Genomic DNA, 23,765 nt, shown 5'->3' with positions numbered 1-23,765 from the left:
TATGCCCTATTCGATCAGAAATAATGGAATATTAATATCATTGGTGAGGCTTTTGTCATGTAATATATGGTTCGTGAATATCATAATGTTTGAATGAACAAGACATGCATGTGAAATGAAATGATTGTATTTCACTTCCATTTTTCTATTTTATCCTTGCATATAATTACTGTAGTAAAGTGTTGATGATTAGATTTACGTCTCAATAAGACGACCAATTCATGTTTCAAACGATAATTAGCTTGGAAGAACAGTAATAATTGGAATTACTGGCATACAAAGGAGATATTTATTTACAGCATTTAAGTTTTGAACAACTGATCATTTGGTATGTGATATTTTTATGCTTCTCATGATCTTGGGACAGCAGTTGGTGCCATTGTAATTTGTGGACCGACAAAATCTTAAATGTGGATATTCATGTCATTGTAAGTTTTTCTAATATGCATATATACTTTTGTTGAACTTTGTTTGATGAAAATTTTACTCAAGTTGATAAACTAGTTTTAGTTACCATTTCTAGCATTGCACCCAACCCTTGTCATTTTATTCCATTAGGGATATATATGTTACTGACTGCATGCATGGGTTGATGTTTAACATTCTGATTGAAGTTTTTAGGGTTTTATTGAAGCCATGTCTAGATTTGTAAAATGACCCTGATAGGCTAGGTAATGGCTTCTTTAGTTGAATCAGGTAAGTGATTTATGGATTCATAAAAATAAATAATTTACCCATCAATTAGGATAACAGTATAATTAGATTTTCCCCCCCTTCTGAAATGATCAATATTGTTTACAGTTTCTACGCACACTAAAGACAGCAACCACAACGAGCCTTAGGATCAAATTAACACATGAATATATGTTTTGTTATGTTTTTTTTTGTGTATTGGATAATTTCAGTGCGACCGTAACTTCGTTGGCCGGCCCGCCTCAATGCCTTTAGCTCTGCTGCATGAACTGGGAAGGTCATTTCCAAGATTGTTGATTATAGTAATTATTATTTGTGAAATATGCATCTAATTACAGGGAATTGTACATATGTATTTATATATATATTTTTATTGATAATTTGATTTTGTATCCTTTGAAATTTTAATATGTACATTTCTAACATATTATTCTATGTTCGTCCTTGAAGTGAACTGCAATGGTTAAGCTCAGTCAGTCAGAAATGTAACTCTTGTTCTCTGACAACCTGTGTTCAATATTAGTAGGAAGTAAATTTATGAATAAATCAATCTATCGATAAATTCAAGTTCAGAGAATGCCTGAAAAATACCTTGACTATCAAAACAAAAGGGTTAACCCGGGTGGTATCACGGTGCAGTAGATTCATCAAAAACATATTATATTTAGCTGCCTAAACATTTTTTTATATATTTACTAATACATGCATGTAAACCTAGCAATGTATTTTAACCCAATGATTGGGGGGAAGATAAACATAATCCCCCCAGGAAAACCTCAAACTCCTTAATGCAGTCTGATGCTTACACTTTTCTTCTATATATATGATCAGCAAGGCACACAAATTTGAAGCAACATAAATAATCGTGTGACCTGATTTTGATAGGATGATATCTCCAAGCACTTTGCCCCTATTCCATCACTCCTTCACTTCAAGTCCTTGATGCTACAGATGGAATCCGAATATTTTCTTCGTTTCGGTTCAGCATCACCTAACTCCAGCGACACATAAATCTCCTCATCTGATCCACTCCTTAATGTTGAAAGATTCCTAGATTCCACGTTTCCCCTTTGGTTACTAACTGGAGACCTTCCGTTGAAGCTAGGAATAAATTGATGTTCGAAGTTGGGACTTGCTTCAACCCTATCTTCTGCTCGATATTCTGTAAGCATGATTGGTAGTACAAGTCCTTGCCAGGATTCACCTTCAGCCAAAACTTGCCGGATGTTTAAATTAATCGGTTCCATGTTCTCTTCAATCTTATCCTTTGATGGAACCTGGATCAGTGTAGAAGACTCTCCAACTGTAGAATCAATCCCACCTGCGGAAGCATTTCTTTGATCTTGCACGGCAGCTTCGTCAATAACATGGACAAATAGACAGTGTCAAATGTCGCAGTAAGAGACCAGATGCAAATACACACACATATTGATAGGAACATATACCTTGAAGCCCTTCATTGGTTGTGATGAGATCAAGTTCAAGGAGATCTAAAAGACGCCCAAGATCGACTCCACTAGTCCAATTTTCTGGGGGTTGGCCAACTTTGTGTTTCAATCGACCCCTGTTAGCAGTTCCACCCCAAATGATACCAACGGGTTGTGGCTTCTCCCCTTCCTGACCCGTTAATAGTATGAGGCTTCCACTGTCTCCTTCGAGGTCGAAAGTCTGCTGGTTCTCGCCAACAACCAGGAAATCAGTAAAGAAACAGATTCCTTTCTCATCATTGTACTCTAAAGCATATGCCATTATCGTCCCAGTGGTCAAGCCAGAGCTTCTTCCCGCTTTGACAACTTGCCTTCCAACGAGACTGCCGATTGGAGATTGCAAATCTATGATATGAACATCACCAATCTCACCTATCCCCTTTATAGTTGTAGTTACATTGTTCATACTGAAATCATCAGCAAAAGGAATAAAAGCCCCATCAGCTCGCACAAATGTTTCTGCCGAAGGACCAAACCGTAATGGGCAAGTAAGGGAGTCAGGACACAACAAAACATGCACAAATGTGCTAAACATAGCATACTTCAGGATTCTAAAACTTCCCATCTCTTTGTTGAAATTCAAACAATACATCCTAGCATGTAGCATCCTATCTGAGTTTGATTTCTCTCATTTTTTTCTGCTTAATGCAATGACCAATGGCAGACAAATAAAATTGGAACTGCATTACCTGGGTTTGTACTGGCAAAAATTCCATACCATTGGTCATCTGTGATAAATGAGGTTGCCCTCTCTACAGCACCAAGGTACACTCCGGGACCAAGGTTCGGCGGTAAAGGATGAAACATCTTCTGATTTGGATAGTCCAAGTCAACTGCAACATGCCGATTTGTAAGGAAACCTACCTGTCGGTATCCTGTTCGGCTCTTGACAATAGCTCCCAGTGTTCCATATTTCTCTTGGCTGGCAACCTACATGCACAAGGAGTACTCGAGCCTGAGACAAGTTAAGAGATACATCAGCTTTTCTAGACAGAGAATTTGTACATACTTAACATTACCTGTGAACCAGAACCAATGACTGGATCACTTCCTCTAAAGCCATCTACAAGCTCAGTATAAAATTGTTCTTTCGGAGTTGCTGCAGGTGCACCATAATAAGAAAACTCCACAACATCTACATCACACCACACACCTCCGGGACCCTGAAACAATATTTTAAACAGACATTTTAACATCTGAAATTTCTTGCTCAGATCCAATATGCTTGTAAAGAAAATTACAAAGTAGTTTAAAAGAATCAAATATGACATGAAATAGTGAACTTCCCATGGATATTGTACCAATGAAGCGAAGGGCATTAGCTTACCTCAAGAGCAGCAGGTAGGCATTGAAACTGGTTAAGCCATTGCCTGTGAACTTTATGAGCCACAAAGACAAGAATAGCTGGTATATCTGTCAAAACACCCCGACGGATACGGAACCCAATTGCTGTGCCAAGACTAAATCTACGCAGTTTTTTACTGTGGAATGCTCTAATGGTCATTAACTCGAGTAAAGTAGTTGCTCGCTGCCCCGATGGTAGCCGTCCAAGAGTTTCTGGCAACACCCCTTTCTGTAGGTTTCCAAAATAGTTTGCTCTATCTTCTGCAGCGTCAATTAATCGACTTGAAGTAGGCCATGAGAAGTAGGCAGCATTGCTCTCAGAATGCTGAGCACTAGATGCAAAGGGTTGAATAGGCGAAGGACTTGATGAAAGCAGATTAACATGATTGCAGCAAGTTCTCTCCATATCTAAAGCAGATTCCTCTGATTCTGTTGATCCAGAGTGGTAAAATCTTAAATCCGATCTAGTCTGCTCCATCTTTAACCTCTATTAAACAATAAGAATTTAGTTTGTCTCAAAACTTAGCACATGTTATAGTGATATAAAGCAAACCAAAGTACAAACTTGATCATGATAAACCAATAGGACAATAGCTTAGATATCAGCAAAGAGAAACAATATCCAAAATAGATACCCTTTTACTGGAGGATGATGAAACCAAGTGAAGAAAAAATTGAACCTTTCGGATATGGGTATTTCAGGAGTTCGTGTAATAATGGATTAATCAAAGCCCAGAAAGCTAAAAAGCAACAATTCAATATATTAAATCCCCAAAAACAAATTAATAAATTATTATATACATTTAAAAACTCAAAAGAAGAGATAAAATATTTGGACAAATTTAGAAGCAAAATCAGATAAAGATATAAACCTTTGTCGAGAATCCTGAGCATATAATAAGCTAAAGCTCACCTATAAACAATGGTGGAACTGGGATAGAAGACTCCGAGTCAATCCCTTTGGAGATTTCATGCTCTACTGACTGTTACACATAACTTGTTGAACTCCAAAAAAAATGAAACTTTAAAACGGTCACTATGACTGTTATTCTATTTGTAGTTCTAAGAATAAGAGAGGCAAAAGATTTGGAAAGACTGAAGCTTTTTCCCAGTGATGGAAGAAAAATGAGACTAAATAGAGAGAGAGAGCGAAAAGGCCACAAATATCTACTAGCTGCTACTTGCTGATTGTTATATTGCTCTGGCCAATCAAAAAGTAAATAAATAAAAATACTGCATATTGTATTACGGAATATAGACTTATCTAAGAAGTATTTTAATAATGGATTTTTCAGTTTAATTGAATGGCTGGGCATATAAAGGTTGAAAAAATAGAAAGTGCAAGCAGTACAAGAGAAAATATAATGGTTTTTTTCTTAGACTGATATTTTAGTCTGATGGGGGGGGGGGAATAAGGGGCCATCCAATCCATATTTGCTCCCCAAAAGCAGCACAAATTCTTCTCTTAAATAAATTCCAAATCCTACCTATTTATTCATCTAGGATTTAGACATTTGATTTCCTTTAATTTTAGTAGTAATAGTAAATTTTAATTTCTTTTATTGGGATAAAGATTAAAAAATTGAGGCAATGATGTGAAAGGTTGGTCCATTGCCATATAATAATGATAATATTATCATATTATAAGATAGAAATAGATATCATGTGGGGGTATGTAAGGGTCTAAGTTGGTGGTTGAAGAAGGCCTTAATATTCTTCGAGTCTTCAATTTCATTAATATTACAAGTTTTATCGTCTTTAATGATTTTTATTTAAAAGAAAAAAATTTATCTGTGCTGTTTTCTACCAATAGGATTATGTTCGTATGGCTCCACTTATCCTAACCAATTTCAAATAAATCTTTTTATTAAAATTCTATTGATATTATTATTCTTTTAATATTTTAAATATTTTAAATTTAAATATATTCAAATATTTAGTTTTTAAATTTTAATAAATAGTGATCATTGCGCGTTGAATAATTTAGAATAAAAAATGTCCAAACACTGAAATATTTTTAGGTGATCAATGATACACATTTACATATTTATTTTCAATTAATCAATACTATTTAATTGATTGATGAATTAATCTAAATTAAAATTTACATAAGTTTATTACGAAGATAATCCTCAAATTTTAATAAACTTCATTAAAATTCGAATCCTGAACTTGCAATTATTGGTATGGGGAGGTCCATGGACAATGGTTCCACAGTGCAATTATTGAATCAATGTAGGCGGTGAGACATATTGGTTCCACCACTTCCAAAGTAGAATCGCTCATTTTGTGTCATCAAACACATCTTTGTCCTTACAGTCTCTTTGATGGTAAATTGGATTTATTTTATTTATTTCCTATTTCAAATCCAAGTTTGGATTAGATTAAAAATTCGATTAAATCCCTTTTACTATTTAAGATTGTACTAATTAGTTTAATTATGCTCTCAGCTTCTGCATGCTTTAAATTTGGAATTTAGTCGACTTATTTTTGTATTAATTTGTTCGCCAAATATATATAGTAATGTAGCTTTGTCTTTATTTTTTCTCTCAAACATAAACAAGAGAACTAATATGAGGGGATGAAGACTTCGGTTTCATAGTTGTTTCTTTTTTATCATTGAATTTTATAAAATAATATTTTAATCATTTATATTATCAATTCACAACATTTGATTACTATATTTTTTATTATTATTTTAGGATGATTACAAAATAATATATGTTCTAAAGAAATTTAACCATTTGAGAATAAAAACTTAAACGCTCTTGCAGATTCTAGTGTTCAAACCTAAAATCTTTTGAGATAATAATCATCGTTTTAACCACTGAGATATTTAAGTTTGTGCTTTTGATCGTTATGTTAAATATTGTTAGTATAGTATAACATATTAATAAAGGGTGATAATTTTTAATTTAATTTAATAAAAAAATTTCCTGAACATAAATGTAATATTTATTTCAAAAGATGTATTGAACTCAGATGTAAAATAGGTGCCCTAGACTTCTTGCAACATACTTCAGTTTCCCGTTTTTCATCAAGGGAGAGATTCTCAGGCTTCAAATCCCTCTGATACGACAATAATCAATCGCTGGAAATAATATCAGGTGTCATCTTCCTTGAGTTTGCCTTTAGAGTCCCTTCTGGTATTTGAAAATGAACATATAACTTATGATCTGCCATTAAAGTAGATAGTTCAGCTTTAGCTTATAAGCTTTGTATTTCCATTGATCCTGTAAGAACATAATGTCGGCTTTAGAAACAGTACGAGCTCTTGTGTAACGCAATTTCATCATTATTTTTATTTCATAATAGAAACTAAATCATAAAAATATGTGAAGGCAGTGAACCAGAGTTAGATACCTTGGGGACGACATTGCTGAGTTCTTTGGCGTGCAAGTCTTAATTGCCTTCAACGCCGATGATTTTAATCCCGAGTTTCAGGAAATTCTGCAAAGATCCTGCAGCCACTAATTTTTTCTTCTTTTTTTTTTTTGATTTAAGAGTAGAAGTGACTATTTTGTAAAAAAATAAAATAAAAATAAAAAATAGAAGTGACTAAAGATATCCTTTTCCCACCTTAAAATGGGCTTTTTTTGGGTAAACTATAAGGTTTCAGTAAGTTTTAATTTTTCTTACTGAATTTTTAAAAATTATAAATTGATCACTAATATTATTAATTTATAATAAAATGATCATTCGATATTACCTACAGTTAACCTCGATAATGAAAAGCCAAGCTGAACCGTCAATCGCTAGCCTGGACCATTGACCACCACGTTAAAGAACTGTTGGAGTGCCTCTTTGATGATTCAGTCACTTTAGGAATTTTATGTTGATGAAAAAGCACATTTAACAACGACAAAATCAGCGATTGAGAAGAAGATCGTGACAGTGAAGGAGAAGCCACTGGAAAAATCCAAACCAGAGGAGGCGAAAGTAGCAGAAGAGAAAAGCCAAAGGAATATGCACCCAAAGCTGGAGAGAAACCAAACCCACCCCAAGCTGAGTCTAGCAAGTCTGAGGGAATAATTACCACTGCCACTCCAAAGGCACCGCCTCCGACGACAACTCCTCCGCTGCCAGAAGTAGAGAACCCTCCATTAACACATAAAGAAGAGCAAAAAAATCAATGAAGGTAGCAACAAAAAAACAAAGTTGATTCGACTCCTTTTTAATCATATTGGTGATACTTTGACTAAATCTTTTACTTATTTTTAATAATTTTTTTTATAGGATAACTCTTTAATCTCATCTTCACCACTCCTTTCTACGAACGCCTTTGCACCGGCCGTATCATAGCTTGACCACTCCTTTCCAGGAGAGCCGTTTAGGAGTGTTTATTGAAGCAAAATAAATTTTCTGGGGGGGGGGGATTCATGAAAAAATGCAATTTCTTAGGACTTATTTCTTCTGCATTGTTCATTTGCTCTTCTTTCACATATGGAGAAAAAACTAGTGCTCCTAAGCCAGTTGCATTGACCCCAACTTTGACACCAGCATCGACTCCGACACCGGAATATGTAAATCTCACTTATTAGCTCTTTGTGTCTGGATCGTTTCGCACTTTCCTTAATTATATTGAATCAATTAAACTCATTGACACCTTCCAAAACCAAGCCAACAACACTGAACAAGGCATTACAATTTTCTTATACAAAGTTCCATTCAAGGGTCTTCAAAAGCCATGAAGGGGACAAGCTATGAGTACGATAACCAATTTGACATGAAGGGAACAAACTGGTTCTTTGTTAACTTGTTAAATTAAATCCAAGTTGTTTTAAACCATGTTTTCTATAACATCAGCAAAGTGATGAGCTAACACATAGGATTAAATGGGTGCCTCGTTCTGTTAGAAGAGAATAATTAAGCAAAGACAAATATTTGGTTTGCATGCATGAGAGATGATATTTATTCCGATGGAAATAGAAGACACGACTAGTTCCGAATAAGGGATAAAAATAAGTGACTTATTCAACGTGGAGTTATTGACTTTAGACCGAATTCTTTTACATCTCTTTGCAAACAATTTTGACTTTAGATTTTAGGGCGAGGGAACATAAATAAGAGTATGGAAAGACTTTGACTAACGGAAAGACCGCAACCTTTTACTGCTACCCAAGCTGGTTCATTGTTGCTTGTTTTGCTTTAACAATTTAGACTTATAAAAAGGGCATACAGTCTACGAGATCGAACGCGATACAGGTATAGTCACCAGATAGTGGTCGAAGTTTAACTCAATAATGACAAATTGTGTGCTTTTACCCGTTTCAGTTTTGGCTTTTGCTGCTACCTTCGTTGATTTTTGCTCTTCTTTATGTGTTAATGGAGGGTTCTCCACTTCTGACAGCAAGGGAACTGTTGTCGGAGGCGGCAGCTCTGGAGTGACAATGATAGTTATGCACTCGTAGTCGTACTTACTAGTCTCCGTCTGGGGTGGGTCTGGTTTCTTTTCAACTTGGATGCATCGTACTTTGGATTTCTTCTTCTGCTTTATTTTCCTCTACTTTCGCCTCCTCTAGAGTGGATTTTTCTGGTGGCTTCTCCTCCACTGTCACGATATTCTCCTCAGAAGTGGACTCTATCAGTACCAAAGGTAGTTCTTCATCACCATAAAGTTACTAAAGTGACTGAATCATCAAACATGGACTCCAACGGTTCTCCAACGTGGTGATCAATGCTCCAGGTAATCGTTTAACGGTCTATCTCAAATTTTTGTTACTGTTAGAGACTATTTTATTATAAATTGATAATATTAGTGAGCATTTTATAACTTTTGAAAGTTTAGTGAGGAAAAAAAATTTACTCAACTTTTAGTGACCATTCACGTAGTTCACCCTTTTCTTTATCTATTTAAGTTTAAATTTAATCCAAAATTTATTTTCCAACTTTACTTTTGAAGTTCAAAGTTCAATTCAAGAAAATTTAATCAATTACTGCACTGAGTATGGTTAAATTTGAGTGGAGAAAAATAGTGCCACCAACGATTCGGATCGGATGCGACACGGGAAGTGGCCTGTCGGAACTTGAACCGAACTCCGACGGATTGCTTGGTATCGTTTCCGTGCCTACGAAGAGTCGGAGGTGGTTAGGATACTGTGCAGCAGCGGTGGAACTCGGCTGAAGCGGTTCATTGCTAACAGGCTCAGCTTTCTCTCTCCGTCTGCATCTCTTCTCATCAACGGGATTGAATGATTTCGCCTCATCTGGTGATCTTTTCCCTTGGGAGAATTACCATTTTGAACTCTATGGATAAAAGAACAGAAGAGAAACAGTGTATTTGTTGGTAAATTCCATTTCCATATACAGAATTGTGTGGTTTACACAGAGATAATCACATAGGTAGGCTGTTTGTCATATAATAATGAAGCTCCATAACAAAGATGAATATTTCATTATGTTTTTATCACATAGGTAGGCTGATGATACAACAACGAACAGACTGAAGCGACCAGTTTCGCCAGTATGTTTGTCTCGTCTTCGTTCCCCTTTCAGGCTTTTATTGTACACCAAAAAGATTCTGCTACAATGAGCATCAGTACATCATTGAATAAAATAAACACGAGCTTATAGTATAGGATACATACTTCCTATGCAGAAAACCGTGCTCGGTCATACGAAGAAAAATAGTCGATATTTGGTCCGAGAGGGATTATACTAAATGGATTTATGGTAGGATGGCTTCCATAGTAATGGCGCTTGATGTGTTGCACATTTACTGTACTGCTCATCCCTGGGATTTGGTAAACGTCCTTAGTATAGTTGAACATATTCGGGTACTCTCGTAGAAGCTTTTCGTTGGACTTGAATTGAACGGCATAGACCTGTTCGGACAACAACCTCGTCATCAAAACACAACAACGAACTCATCGAAATGATACTAACATTTTCTATGCTTTTCTGAAAAGAAAATCAAGCCTTTTTCACTGTACAGGAAAATGAAATACCTCATCAAATCTTATGAGGGTCACAAACAGTAGAATATCTGCCTCGGTTAGACTGTTTCCACAAATGTAGCGTTTCTTGGAAAGAATCTCTTCACATTTGTCCAAAGCTTCATATAGTTGTTTTACAGCCTGATGGACCAATGACGAGACATACTTTAGAGAAGAATATAATTCTTTCATGAACGTAAAGACCGACATGTGTTGGATTAAATTGAAGTTAATCATTCACCACATAAAAGTTCCTCATCGTAAGGCTCTTGCTCTCTAGCAAATCCACATTTGTAAACACCGTTATTAATTCTCTTGTATATCCATTCGTTTGTCTCGTCAATTTGAGCTCTCAAATGAGGAGGATATAGGTCAAAAGCAGGATTCTTTGCTATATCGTTGAATTCAGTATTTGGTCCGAGAGGGATTATCCCAAATGGATTTACAGTAGGATGGCTTCCAAAGCAGGATTCTTTGCTATATCGTTGAATTCAGTGTTTAGCATTCGGATTATCTCTGCACTCTCATTACTAACAATAGTCTTGAATTTCTTGTCCCATAGGACCTATAATATAACAGAAAAGCACCAAATAAGTTGAAAGAAACATGGAAAAGTAAGGGAAAAACTGAATTATGAACTTACAGGAACCGTGAACTTGCCGGTATAGTTCCCTTATACTCTTCACTCCGTTAATGGGGTCAGGTGCAGCACCTGGTTCCTCTGTATTAGAGGTGGGAAAAACCCAGCCCATATGCTCATCTGTTTCCTTTGTCCTTTCCCATATGGGTTTGACAGACTGGTGAACAATTGAACAACAAAATGACCATTAGCATTATGACATATGTAATCAAATTACAAGAACTTAAAATAAATGGCATGAATGCACGATTCACCTAACGTGAAACCAATGGCTTTGTCAAGTCCTTTGATCTTCAAGTAAGCAAGGCACCTAGAAGCCCAAGGGCAAGCATAAGATACATACAAATGATACCTTCCTGACTCGGGTGGAAACTGAGAATTCGGATCTCGAGAAATGAAGTTACGAAATGTTGAGGCAGTTATGGTAAATGCCCCAGAATCTGACATTTCATCCAGTACAGATCGAGCCGTTTGACAATTACGCGGGAAAAAATGAATTACTTCAGAAATTTATAATTGAATTCTGTCTGTCCTGTTTCTGTTTTTCTTTCTTTTCTTTTTTTCGCATTTAAAAGATAGTTACTTAATCCATATAAATAATCAAGGAAACTTGACTCATTCAGCTATTAGCATGAGATTATAATATCTGCAATGAAAAGAAGTTCATCAAAGCTATCATTCAAGGCAATAAATTGAATTTACAGATGATGTATCAATGAAAAAGAACATTTTGATATAAATATCAGCTCTTTTAAATCGGTTGCAGCAAATAAAGCATTCGGATCAAGTTGAGCCTAAGACCAGAAACTGTTTTTACTCATATAAGACGGTAAGTAAACTAGATGAAAAGCACATATACTCTAAATTCCTCCAACGTACACAAAAAAATAACTAGTTAGTAATAACTAACGAAATGAATTTGTCAAAAGAGTGAGAGATACGATAGAAACTCATTACGATTAAAAGAATTTTGAACTAAAACAATAACCCAACAAAGAAGAAGAATAGAAAACCTTGGTTTCTTGGCAGCAAATGATATGTTGAAGAGTAGCTACATAGATGAATGGAAAGGATACATAACATCTTATATAAACTGATACCCAGAAGAGGACAGACAAGGGAGATCAAACTAAAGCAGAAGTCTTACCTTGAAAGCAAATAAAGGGAGAGTGGTGGAGTTGGTCGTGCCAAATACTGACGGGGTTTTGCAAAAGAAATGGAGCATGGAGTTTTATAAAGTTTCCTTTCCTTTTTCTGTCGGATATTTATGTGGTTCGATTTTCCTATAAATAAAACCCTAATATCCTTTCTGCTTTAGTTAACATGCAATGTATCTCGTACTTCAGGTGGCTAAAGCAAATATCAAGAAGTGACAAAAGCGGTCAACACCAAATGCGTCAGCAATTAGATCAGTAAAAGGTGGCATCTCTTTCGATTATGTGAACTACTAAAATAATTCTGCCTTCTTTTAAAATAACCTCCTAGTTACTATGAGAAGACAAAATATTTAATTTTAAGATAAATAAGGTCTTAAAAATCATTAAACCATAAAAATTAAGGGTTTCTGTTACGAATAAGGGATCGAGAGAGAGCAACCAAGTGACCAATTATAATCACTACAGCTGTCCAAGAGAACACGTGTCATAAAAGAGTCGAATCGTTAGATGAATTGAGTTATAAGGAAATAGGGTGTAATGCAAATTGTTAATCAAAATACGTCTCTTCTCTAATTCCTCTTGCTTCTCTATCTCTTTCTCTATTTTCTTCTCCTTCTTTCTTTGAAATTGCAGATTTGTCCCTAACAGATTAAAATATTAATTTCAATAATTTTAAAATTTAAAGATTTTAAAAAGTAATTAAGCTATATAAATTTAGGGTCAAGACTTAATTCTATTAATTTTAAAATTTTCAGTGTCTAAAATTAATTATACTGAAAAATTTTGAGAGACAAGGATTTAATTGTAATGCTTTTAAAATTATTGGTGACTTAGAAAATAATTGGACCATCAAAATTTTGGGACCATCAACTGAAATTGGAAATGCAATTGTTAACTTGTTGGGGTTAAGAGGTCCGCGTCTTTGATGGGTTAGAAAATAGAAATTTAAAAAACCAATTTCAATTGTTATATATCAATTTGGGAATGCTTCCGTGAAAAAATGATTTTAATCTAATATTGAAAATTCAAATTTTCAGTTTTTGATATGAAAAATTATTTTTAGGTGAAATTATATATTTATTTTTAAATATTATATATTTAATTTATAACATAACATTTAAAATGGATATTTTATTTTTTAAATTACTTTTTAACAACAATTTCAAATTGTTAAAATTTAAGATAAAATATACAAATAATCCTCCGACTATAAGAGGTTGATTTGTTGAGCCCATGACTATCAAAAGTTATAAAATGGTCCATTGACTATATGACATTACTTTGTTGAGTTCATCGACTATTAACAGTTTTAAAATGGTCATCCGACTATTTATATTTCCAAACCCGTCATTTTCCATTGAAAAATTATCGGTCTTCTGAGCTGGATGTTAACTTGATAACTGAGATATGATAAAATATAATCCATAACCATATTACATGTATAATCGTTTAAGATTCTGATATTATATTTTATCATATCCCGGTCAACATGTTAACGTCTAACCTGTCAGCAGGTTAACGTCCAACCCATACTTACTTTAAATTTTTTAAAGAAAAAGGGCACGTTTGGAACATATTAATATTCATGTAATCATTTTGTAACTTTTAATATATAGTGACTCAAAAAAGCAACGTCTTATAGTCAGATGATCATTTTGTAGCTTTTAATAGTTGAGGTATTTAACAAAGCAATACCTTATATTCAAATGGATATTTGTATACTTTAACTTAAATTTTAAATTACACTTTTCAAAACGATTTTAAAAATATTTTTTAGATCAATTTTCAAAATCACTTTTCAAAAGTAATACTAAACTATCAAAAGTAAAAAAAAATTCTAATTTTCTTTGTTTTTCTAGCGTCGTGACTAGTTTTTTTTCTATCTTTATAAAACATTTTTCTCGACCTGTTGACATGTTTTCTTCTTCCTTTTGACATATTTTTCTTTATTTTACTATTATTTTTGTTGATACTTTTTTTTATCATGATTGGATTTGGTATCACCATGACTGATCAATATGACACTTATTTATTATCATGTTGATCTTCATGCTTTAGACCATCATATTGGATTTAGATATGTGATTTGCATTTATGGATATTTTTCTCACGTAATCCAACGCTTATTTGCGGTTTATTGGTAGTCTTTCAATAGTTTAATCTCCTTTTGTGGTTCGTTTGTCGATGTGGTCAGATACGTTTGTATCTACCTTTTGTTCAAATTTATTTTGTTAGATTTTTTTAACTTTTTCCTTGTACGATCCTTGTGTGATCTTAAGTGACTAGTTTCTTGTGTTAAATAATTATTTGGAAATATCGTTTTATATATTTACAGTATAGTTAAGGTTGTAATTTAAATATTTTATATTTTTAACAAACCTAATGAATTCTATAAAAAAAATTCCTACCAAAACTACAATCCCATGAGAGAAGGAAAAAACGTGATTTTGATTTTTTTTTTTAAGTTGGTTTATGAATCTTACAAATGAATTTTTGGTATATATATTACGAGTAAAACCTTCTTCCTTTGGACACACCAATTCATATGGTCGTTCAAAACTTCCCATTTTACAATGGCCATTAATAAAAGTGGTATATGTGTCGGTGTTAGGAATCAAACCCTGCACTTTCATTCTAAACATCTCTGCCCGATTCAACTTCTCCTCATTGCAATATCCATTGGTCATAGAAGTATATGTATGGACATTCGGCTTGTATTTGTCACAGCCTTAACAAACAATCTAAAAGCCTTATCCGTCCATCCTTTCTCGCAAAGCCCATCAATTAAAGCACTGTGCACATGCATTTCATTTAGCTTCAAGCCCTGATTTTGCATCTCAAAAGCCATCCCAGCAGCCTCCTTCAACCTCCCAACTTCAGCGAAATTCCTGCATTACTTCATTGGCTCTATCAAAGTTTCCATTTTTAATCAAAGAAGAGGCAGTTACAATGTAAAACCTCAAGAAATGTTTAAACTTGTAGAATGTTCAATCTCTATGTTGTGTATCGACTGAAACTATATAATTTGTCATTTTCTTGTATAAATTGAATTGAATTGTTGGAAGTAGCACAATCATTTATTTCTTAATCTAATATCTGGATTAGTAGCATTTTCGGTTCTTTTAATCTTTCAGCCGTTAAAAGTAGTTTTTTTTGTTTGACTATAATAAAATTGGTCCATAAACCCTGCAACAGCTTTACATGTTTCATTTGATTGCTCCTTGATCATCGCCCAACTGACAAATTATTACCAAGAAAAAGAGAAGAAGCAGTGACCAGATATGATATCCAAAAGACCAAATCAAAGGCGCAATTCAGTTAAGGATTTAAATGTCATAGATCAATCATCCCCTATCATTAAGGCATGCGAAGTTGCAGATGCTTATGGCTTAAGGCCTAAGGGGACCATCCATCACATGCATTCCCTTATTCCTGCCCTCTATGTGGCTGCAGGCTACTACATTTTGCCTGTCCTTTCATTTTTAACTGGTATATAACTACCATAATCAAACATCACATGGTTAATCTGTGAGCCCTCTGCTCATCTAACCTAACATATTTATGGAATTATTAAAATACAAAAAATCAACTTGCCACCTTCACTCTTGTATAGATATTAGATCAAATTCTAAATTACAAATTTTTTAGAAAATTAAATATATTCTTATCAAACACATGTTACTATCTAAAGAAATTTAATTTCTTATTTAGTTTTAGATGCATACAATTATTGAAAGAACTCAGTTATTAAAAAAAGGTTTTATATAAAAAAAAATGTCTAAACTATATATTTTTTTCACTTAGGTGTCTAAACTTTTTTTTGTCAATCCATATGTCTAACATTACAAATATTACCATTATAATTTGAAGTACCTAAATAGAAAAAATGATATAATTTAATATTTTTTATTAAACCTTAAAAATCTGGAAAATATCAAAACCATGAATTAAAGAAAGGAAGAGAGTCAAAGATATTGAAAGAGAATATGTGTACTGTAAAATGGGAGAAAAATAACAAAAAGCATCACATGCTTGCTTTTACTTGAGGGCACATTCATCATTTACTTTTACTCTTTGCTCTTGAACACTCTATTTTTATTGAGTTTGGCTGATTAATTTTTTTTACCAAAATAAATGTAACACCTCCAACCCCGTATCCGAGTATGAAGTGTCACACTGACTTTTCAAAACTCTGTTATTTACAAATCCACTAAAATCTTAATTTATCATTTAAGAAAATGATGTATTTTACATTAATAATTACAATCAAATTGTTTCTTTAAAACCATCAGAGCATATTTAATTTAAAATCTTGTAACTACATGCCAACTGACTCTATAAACAAAATTCATATGTTCAATATGTTTCTGATCTGATCATCGTAAGGAAAATGCTGACCTGTCTTGCTTCTCGCTATTCCCCTCTCGTTTCTCATACCTACGTGTGAAACAATCACACGCTAAGTCGTTGACTTAGTGAGACATAAAACATATAATAAAACTCTAACTCGTAATCATGCTTGAATAATTTCTACTAATATATCACATACAAGCATCATACCCACATATACATATACTAATTCCTACTATGCACATTTCATATATTCATCTATAAAATAATTATCCATATGCGCACATATCATCCCTCACTTCATAACTTTATCATCTTATTATCATACTTTCACATACATACACATCATTTTACCAAACAAACATATAGTATCACATAGCATTTTTCTCTTATTATATCCTTTATTTTAGCCCATGCACACATGTGAGAACTGTAAATATGTGAGTCTATTGAGGTTGTGCATTATGATGTCACCACAGCTCGTATGGGGTCCCACTAGGGGCTATGAATTTTCCCGAATTACCACTATGAAATATCCCAAAGGATCACTGTATGTCCTGAATGACCGCGCAGACCCTCGACTCTTGGCATGCCAACTATACCTCTAGCCCTCATGACATATAACATATGCATTTTCACTTATATCATTTCACATGTACACTTTCATATCATATATCATATAAGCTCATATGATTTCATATGCATCTATCACGTAACTTATAACCCTTCTCTTGTGATCATATAACATGTATATCATTGCTATTTATTGTTCACATACGTTTTCTATAAATCACATAATACTCTTATATCCTTTTTCATATCATCATGTGTTCACATATACTATATACATTTATCATGTATCATATAAACTTGTATTCACACATATCATTTAACATATGCAATAATCAATAACACACATGTATCATGTCAAACATATGCTCATATTAATGAGTTCATGCATTATACTATAGGAAATAGACTTGTCGCAAGTCTTATTTCCATTAAACATAACACACTATCTAATATGCACTCACCTTGGCCTCACTAAGTTTCGATCCACTTTTATAATTTCCTCTCTTGCGATCGAATCTTAACTTGATAATCGTTACGGAACTTGTTCGTGCTCGATATCTATATAATCATACATTGATACATATCAGTATCCAATTTATATATACTAATCTATCATTTCTTAGACCAAAAGAAAGGTATAATTCTATTTTCCCTTGAAGTGCATCAATACATTCTACAGTGCATCGATGCATTCTTTAACATGTGCATCGACACACTATCCATGCATCGATATACCAATCACCTTCGATGTTTTCATTTTAAGAGGGTGCATCGATGCACTCCTTATGCATCAATGCACTAATTGCATTCGATGTTTCCATTTTAATGGGTGCATCAATGCACTTCCTGTGCATCGATACACACTGAACAATTTCTGGAATTACCCTTGATGCATCGATACACATTGAATGTGCATCGATGTACATAGCCCATAATTCATTTTTAAGCCCGAAAATCCACTCAAATCCTTCATCTTTCATCCCCTTTCATGTTCTTAACTCATATACACATGCTTAAACCACTTTATATCCATATAAACCATCTTTAATTTCAAAATTCTATTCCTCATATGTAACTCAAGAATTATACCAACTTTGCAACATGTTTTAATTCCAATTCTATGGTTTCTAACTTCTTAATTAGACCCTTGACAAGTCAAATTTAACTTATCAACTTTCATTCAAGATTTCCTTTAAAAACTTCTAATCTTTAATCTCTCTTGACTCATTTATCTTATGGTTTTAAGATAAATTAAGCTTTCCTTAAGCTTAATTATCATCTAATGATCAAAACCGAACCTTAAAATCAACAATTAATCAACAAACAAAGAAACTCACCTTTGAGCTTGGAGATACGGGAGGAGGAAGAAGAAAGAAAACTCTGGAGAATTCTCTCCTCTTCCACGTGGTTCCCTTATCTTATAAAGGGAAAATAAAAATCTTACTTGTCAATTGACTATTTTACCCCTTAATTCATTTAATAATTACCAAACAACCTTCAACTATATTTCCAATAAGTCATAAAACTATTTAACTATTCTACTTTTATCACCAAATTTCATAAATTCTCATTTTAGTCACTGACCTGAATTTCGGGATGTTACAAATCTCTCATCCTTTAAAGAAAATTCGTCCTCGAATTTTCACTGAACATATCACTTTTTCCTTTATACATTCATTTACTATCACTTATCATTTAAACAACAACCAGTAACTTCAATTAATTTCTGCCTTTTCTCTCATTCTATTCTGCATTTTCCTTTGACCATTTCTAAAATTTCATATAAAGTCACTAATCACGTAGACATTAACATCAATTTTCATCACTTAACCTCATAAATCCATTTCTAATTACCTTATAAAAATAACCAAACTCATTTTCCATCATCATTTGACCAAGAACACAACTTTAAATCTTTTTCAAATATGATTAAACATACACTTTAAAGAATCTTTTCACATCACCTTGCACACTTTTCGTACTTCTATATCGAACTTATCATCTACACTTCCATCTAACCTTTATCGTATCTGATCCTTTAACTCATCCCTTTCATTTCTTTATTCTATTATTCCTTTATTTATTTCTTATACCCAAATCATATATTTCCTTTCATGTTCACATACTCTTGTCTTATCACCTATACTCATCTCTATGTACCAATCTTCATTGCATCCTCATAACTTTGATAACCCATTTACTTATATAGAACTTCATTCTTTATCATTTCTTATACTTGTATTTTCATTCCTTAAGGTTCCATGCAAATACTTATCTCATTTTCTACATCATAGCTATCTGATCAAAATACACAACTATATTCAGATTCACATCATAATCAATTAACTCAACTTTATATTTTCCTCCGATCTTATAACTCTATCACCTTTACTCTGACAACTAGTCAATAACATCTGTTCAATCTAGGGCACAAGCCCTAGTCAACCAATCATATAAATCTTGTAATTTCTGTTGCTCAAACTCAACATTCTGACTTCCTTTGTCTTATAATCTGATCATCGATATACTCATTCTTAAACTCTTCTTATCAATCCTTAGCTTTACTCAAACATACAAATCCTTACTTCCTTTTCATTTACTATACCACATTACTATGATCCAAATATACAACTGTATCCAGATCCATTTCATATTTGGTTATCATAACCTTACAATATCTTATAATCTTATAATTCCAGTACATTTTTATCACATACTCTGGTTAGTCAACGCTAACTCTTTCCATCTTAACTGCAAACCCTTATCATAAACACACTCTTGTTTATGCTCAATACTATCACTTCATTTCAAACTCATAAGCTCTGACTTTATACATCTTATACGCTTGTCACTGATGCACTTATTATTGAGCTCTTCTATAAGTACTCACCACGTCATTTGATATTTTTAACGTTCTTATGGTGACACTTGTTCACCATATTCTATCTTATCCACATACTAACAAAACTAATCCATATCGCTTTTCCGATTCAAACAATAAAGATCTTCTATCACCATTCTAATATGATTTCAACTTTCTGAAATCAACCTTTAATCTTATAAGACATTTTCTGAGGTTTCCGCTCTTCATCTTGCCTGACCAGGGCAAGTGAATTGTTATCACCATCAGATTTGTCAGCTATCGATTTACTTTACTTTGATAATTTCTATAATCAATTCCTACTATATCATATAAATCTTATTCTATTAGCAAGACAACATACTCCTTACACTATCAGATCAGAATTTTTCACTTTTAGTTGGCATGTACACATTTTTAAACCTCATTTGACTTCGGTTTAAGCCTAGAATCGGCTAAATCTTAGCTCTGATACCATTAAATATAACACCCCCAACCTGTATCTGAGTCTGAGGTGTCGCATTGACTTTTCAAAACTCTATTCTTTACAAATCCACTAAAATCTTAATTTCATCATTTAAGAAAATGATGTATTTTACATTAATAATTACAATCAAATTGTTTCTTTAAAACCATCATAGCATATTCAATTTAAAATCTTGTAACTACATGCCAACTAACTCTATAAACAAAATTAGTGCATCGATACATTCTACAGTCCCTTGAAGTGCATCGATACATTCTACAGTGTGTCGATGCATTCTTTAACATGTGCATCGATGCACTACCCATGCATCGATACACCAATCACCTTCGATGTTTTCATTTTAAGGGGGTGCATCGATGCACTCCTTATGCATCGATGCACTAATTGCATTCGATGTTTCCATTTTAATGGGTGCATCGATGCATTTCCTGTGCATCGATACACACTGAACAATTTCTGGAATTACCCTTGTTGCATCGGTACACATTGAATGTGCATCGATGCACATAGCCCAGAATTCATTTTTCAGTCCGAAAATCAACTCAAATCAACTCAAATGCTTCATCTTTCATCTCCTTTCATGTTCTTAACTCATATACACATGCTTAAACCACTTTATATCCATATAAACCATCTTTAACTTCAAAATTCTATTCCTCATATGTAACTCAAGAATTATACCAACTTTGCAACATGTTTTAATTCCAATTCTATGGCTTCTAACTTCTTAATTAGATCCTTGACAAGTCAAATTTTACTTCCAATTTAACTTATCAACTTTCATTCAAGATTTCCTTTAAAAACTTCTAATCTTTAATCTCTCTTGACTCCTTTATCTTATGATTTTAAGATAAATTAAGCTTTCCTTAAGCTTAATTATCATCTAATGTTCAAAACCCAACCTTAAAATCAACAATTAATCAACAAATAAAGAAACTCACCTTTGAGCTTGGAGATACAGGAGGAGGAAGAAGAAAGAAAGAAAACTCTGGAGAATTCTCTCTTCTTCCACGTGGTTCCCTTATCTTATAAAGGAAAAATAAAAAGCTTACTTATCAATTGACCATTTTACCCTTTAATTCATTCAATAATTACCAAACAACCTTCAATTATATTTCGAATAAGTCATTAAATTATTTAACTATTCTACTTTTATCACCAAATTTCACAAATTCTCATTAAACTAAATTGTCCGCCAGTTTCGTTTTTCTAATCACAATCTAGTTATGGATCTATCTGCACTTTAAACATTGCAGATATTCGACATGTCATTGTCTTATGACTTGACTATCAAAGGTTTTGATCACATCACAAATGTCAAACTTTGAAATTAACCCTGAATTTGATTGGATGTCCGAGTTAGGCATTTATGAAAACCCAGATTTACATATGAAAAATATCATCCAAGGGCTCAAGTTGATTATCTTTTGGGTTGCTCGCTCGGTACTGGTAGATGAAGTCATAAAGTGTTAAAGAGGATTCAAAAGCAAAAGAAATAAAGGAAAATAGTATTGGCCAAAAGAATTAAAGGAAAATTAAAGCTCGATATATTTATTTTCGCAATTCTTAAAAATAACGGATAGGATTGAAACCCGGAAAAAATTATGTATAACCTCAGGAAAAATAATAAACAAGAATGCCAACCACCCTCCATTTTTTTCTCCTTATATAAGAACTATGCATTGTCTTTTGAATGTCAATAACCTACAACATTCAAATAAACAACAAACAAATGGACAAGCTCTCTTGTTATGTTCTTCTTCTATTATCATCCTTTTGTTTTCATTTGTGTCTTTCAGGGAATCTAAACACTGGGTCTAACCAAGCTCTGAATTCTGGGGGTTCTCCGGATCCGGGTAAGCTTGAGTACCACATGGGTCCTGTCCTTGCATCGCCTCTCAAATTGTATATAATCTGGTACGGTAACTGGAACCAAACCCACCAAGACACCATAAGGGATTTCCTAAGTTCCTTGTCTTCTCCAGCTCCTCACCCTTCTGTTGCTGAGTGGTGGAGCACTGTCAGGCTCTATGCTGACCAAACAGGTTCAAATGTCACTGATAGCATTACCCTTTCGGGGGAGTTCTTTGATTCCAAACTTTCCCATGGTCCTCGTCTCAATCGCTTATCGATGCAAGCCATCATAAAAAGTGCCGTCACTTCCCAGTCGAAGCCATTGCCTCTCGATCCTCGAAACGGCTTCTATTTGGTGCTAAGTTCTGCTGATGTCCTGGTTGATGAATTCTGCAGGGCGGTTTGCGCCTTTCATTACTTCACCTTCCCAGCCACTGTTGGTGTAATAGTTCCTTATGCTTGGATTGGTTACAGTGGAACTCAGTGTCCGGGCATGTGTGCCTATCCATTTGCCTGGCCCGTGGGGATGCCACCACCACCACCGACTGCAAACGGAGGTAACAACGTAATTCACCCACCGAATGGGGACATTGGAGTCGACGGCATGATCAGTGTTATAGCTCATGAGCTAGCCGAATCTGCGACTAACCCACTGGTGAACGCATGGTATGCTGGTGATAATCCAACTGCACCGGGTGAGATCGCCGACCTGTGTATAGGTACGTACGGTTCAGGTGGTGGTGGTGCGTACGTGGGTCAAGTTTCAACGGATGCAGCTGGGAGTAGCTACAATCTGAATGGAGTTAAAGGAAGAAGGTTCATGGTTCAATGGGTATGGAATCCTGTAAAGAAAAGATGCTTTGGACCTAATGCCATGGATTAAAAGTGTACCGCGTAAAACAGCTTTGCCTCTTTCTTGCTATCTAGGCAACAAGAAAGATGGGCACTTAGAAGCATAAGGGGCTGATCGGCAATAAAATAAAAGGAGGGAGCAGCCATATTGACAATTTTTGTATGTAATTCTGCGACAGGATGGTGATCCTTTGCTTGTTTAATTCATTTATACTTTTCTTGCATGCTAAAAAGGGATGTACAGAAAACCACTGTCCACCATGTTATATACATATTATTCACGTTTTCAACAGAGTTTGAATAAATAAATAAATTTGCAGAATTCAACTGTGAAATCATGCACACTATAAATTGAAATGCCCGACCAACTTCCATTACTTTGGCGTTGGCTTGCATTATTGAGAAATCTGACATGAATATCAGCAGCAAGTCATTGTAATAGCATAGATTTTGATAGATAAAAAATGGATATGGTAAATAAATAAACCAATGGTTAGCTACTATATTCATTAGGCTTCCCATGCCCTGAAAAT

General features: G+C 34.0%; 2 protein-coding genes and 1 pseudogene across 2 annotated transcripts; 1 reads left to right on the top strand and 2 right to left on the bottom strand.

Annotated features, from left to right (window-relative positions):
- Positions 1-1,579: 1,579 nt before the first annotated feature.
- Positions 1,580-4,802, bottom strand: LOC120196305 (protein NARROW LEAF 1-like). The gene is made up of 6 exons (XM_039198137.1): positions 4,438-4,802; positions 3,508-4,011; positions 3,200-3,343; positions 2,870-3,110; positions 2,139-2,639; positions 1,580-2,047 (listed from the first exon to the last, which is right to left on the bottom strand). Exons 2-6 carry the CDS (start codon positions 4,000-4,002, stop codon positions 1,620-1,622), a joined length of 1,809 nt encoding a protein of 602 aa, XP_039054068.1. The 5' UTR covers positions 4,003-4,011; positions 4,438-4,802; the 3' UTR covers positions 1,580-1,619.
- Positions 4,803-10,026: 5,224 nt separating this feature from the next.
- LOC120196307 lies at positions 10,027-11,604 on the bottom strand (annotated as a pseudogene).
- Positions 11,605-22,243: 10,639 nt separating this feature from the next.
- LOC120196256 (protein EXORDIUM-like 7) lies at positions 22,244-23,485 on the top strand. The gene has a single exon (XM_039198103.1). It carries the CDS (start codon positions 22,259-22,261, stop codon positions 23,261-23,263), a length of 1,005 nt encoding a protein of 334 aa, XP_039054034.1. The 5' UTR covers positions 22,244-22,258; the 3' UTR covers positions 23,264-23,485.
- Positions 23,486-23,765: the final 280 nt, after the last annotated feature.

Source organism: Hibiscus syriacus, unplaced genomic scaffold, assembly GCF_006381635.1.
Source record: "Hibiscus syriacus cultivar Baekdansim isolate YM2019G1 unplaced genomic scaffold, ASM638163v2 tig00117032_pilon, whole genome shotgun sequence".
Taxonomy (NCBI): domain Eukaryota; kingdom Viridiplantae; phylum Streptophyta; class Magnoliopsida; order Malvales; family Malvaceae; genus Hibiscus; species Hibiscus syriacus.
This window is presented reverse-complemented; position numbering and strand designations above follow the sequence as displayed.

What these genes read in the sequence shown, in the direction of transcription:
- LOC120196256 (XM_039198103.1), top strand. Translation starts at nt 22,259, where the DNA reads ATGGACAAGCTCTCTTGTTATGTTCTTCTTCTATTATCATCCTTTTGT.
- LOC120196305 (XM_039198137.1), bottom strand. Translation starts at nt 4,002, where the DNA reads ATGGAGCAGACTAGATCGGATTTAAGATTTTACCACTCTGGATCAACA. An exon ending in TTTTGCCAGTACAAACCCAG is followed by an intron (nt 2,640 to 2,869) that starts GTAATGCAGTTC and finishes GTCCTTCGGCAG; the next exon opens with AAACATTTGTGCGAGCTGAT. An exon ending in AACCAATGAAGGGCTTCAAG is followed by an intron (nt 2,048 to 2,138) that starts GTATATGTTCCT and finishes TTATTGACGAAG; the next exon opens with CTGCCGTGCAAGATCAAAGA.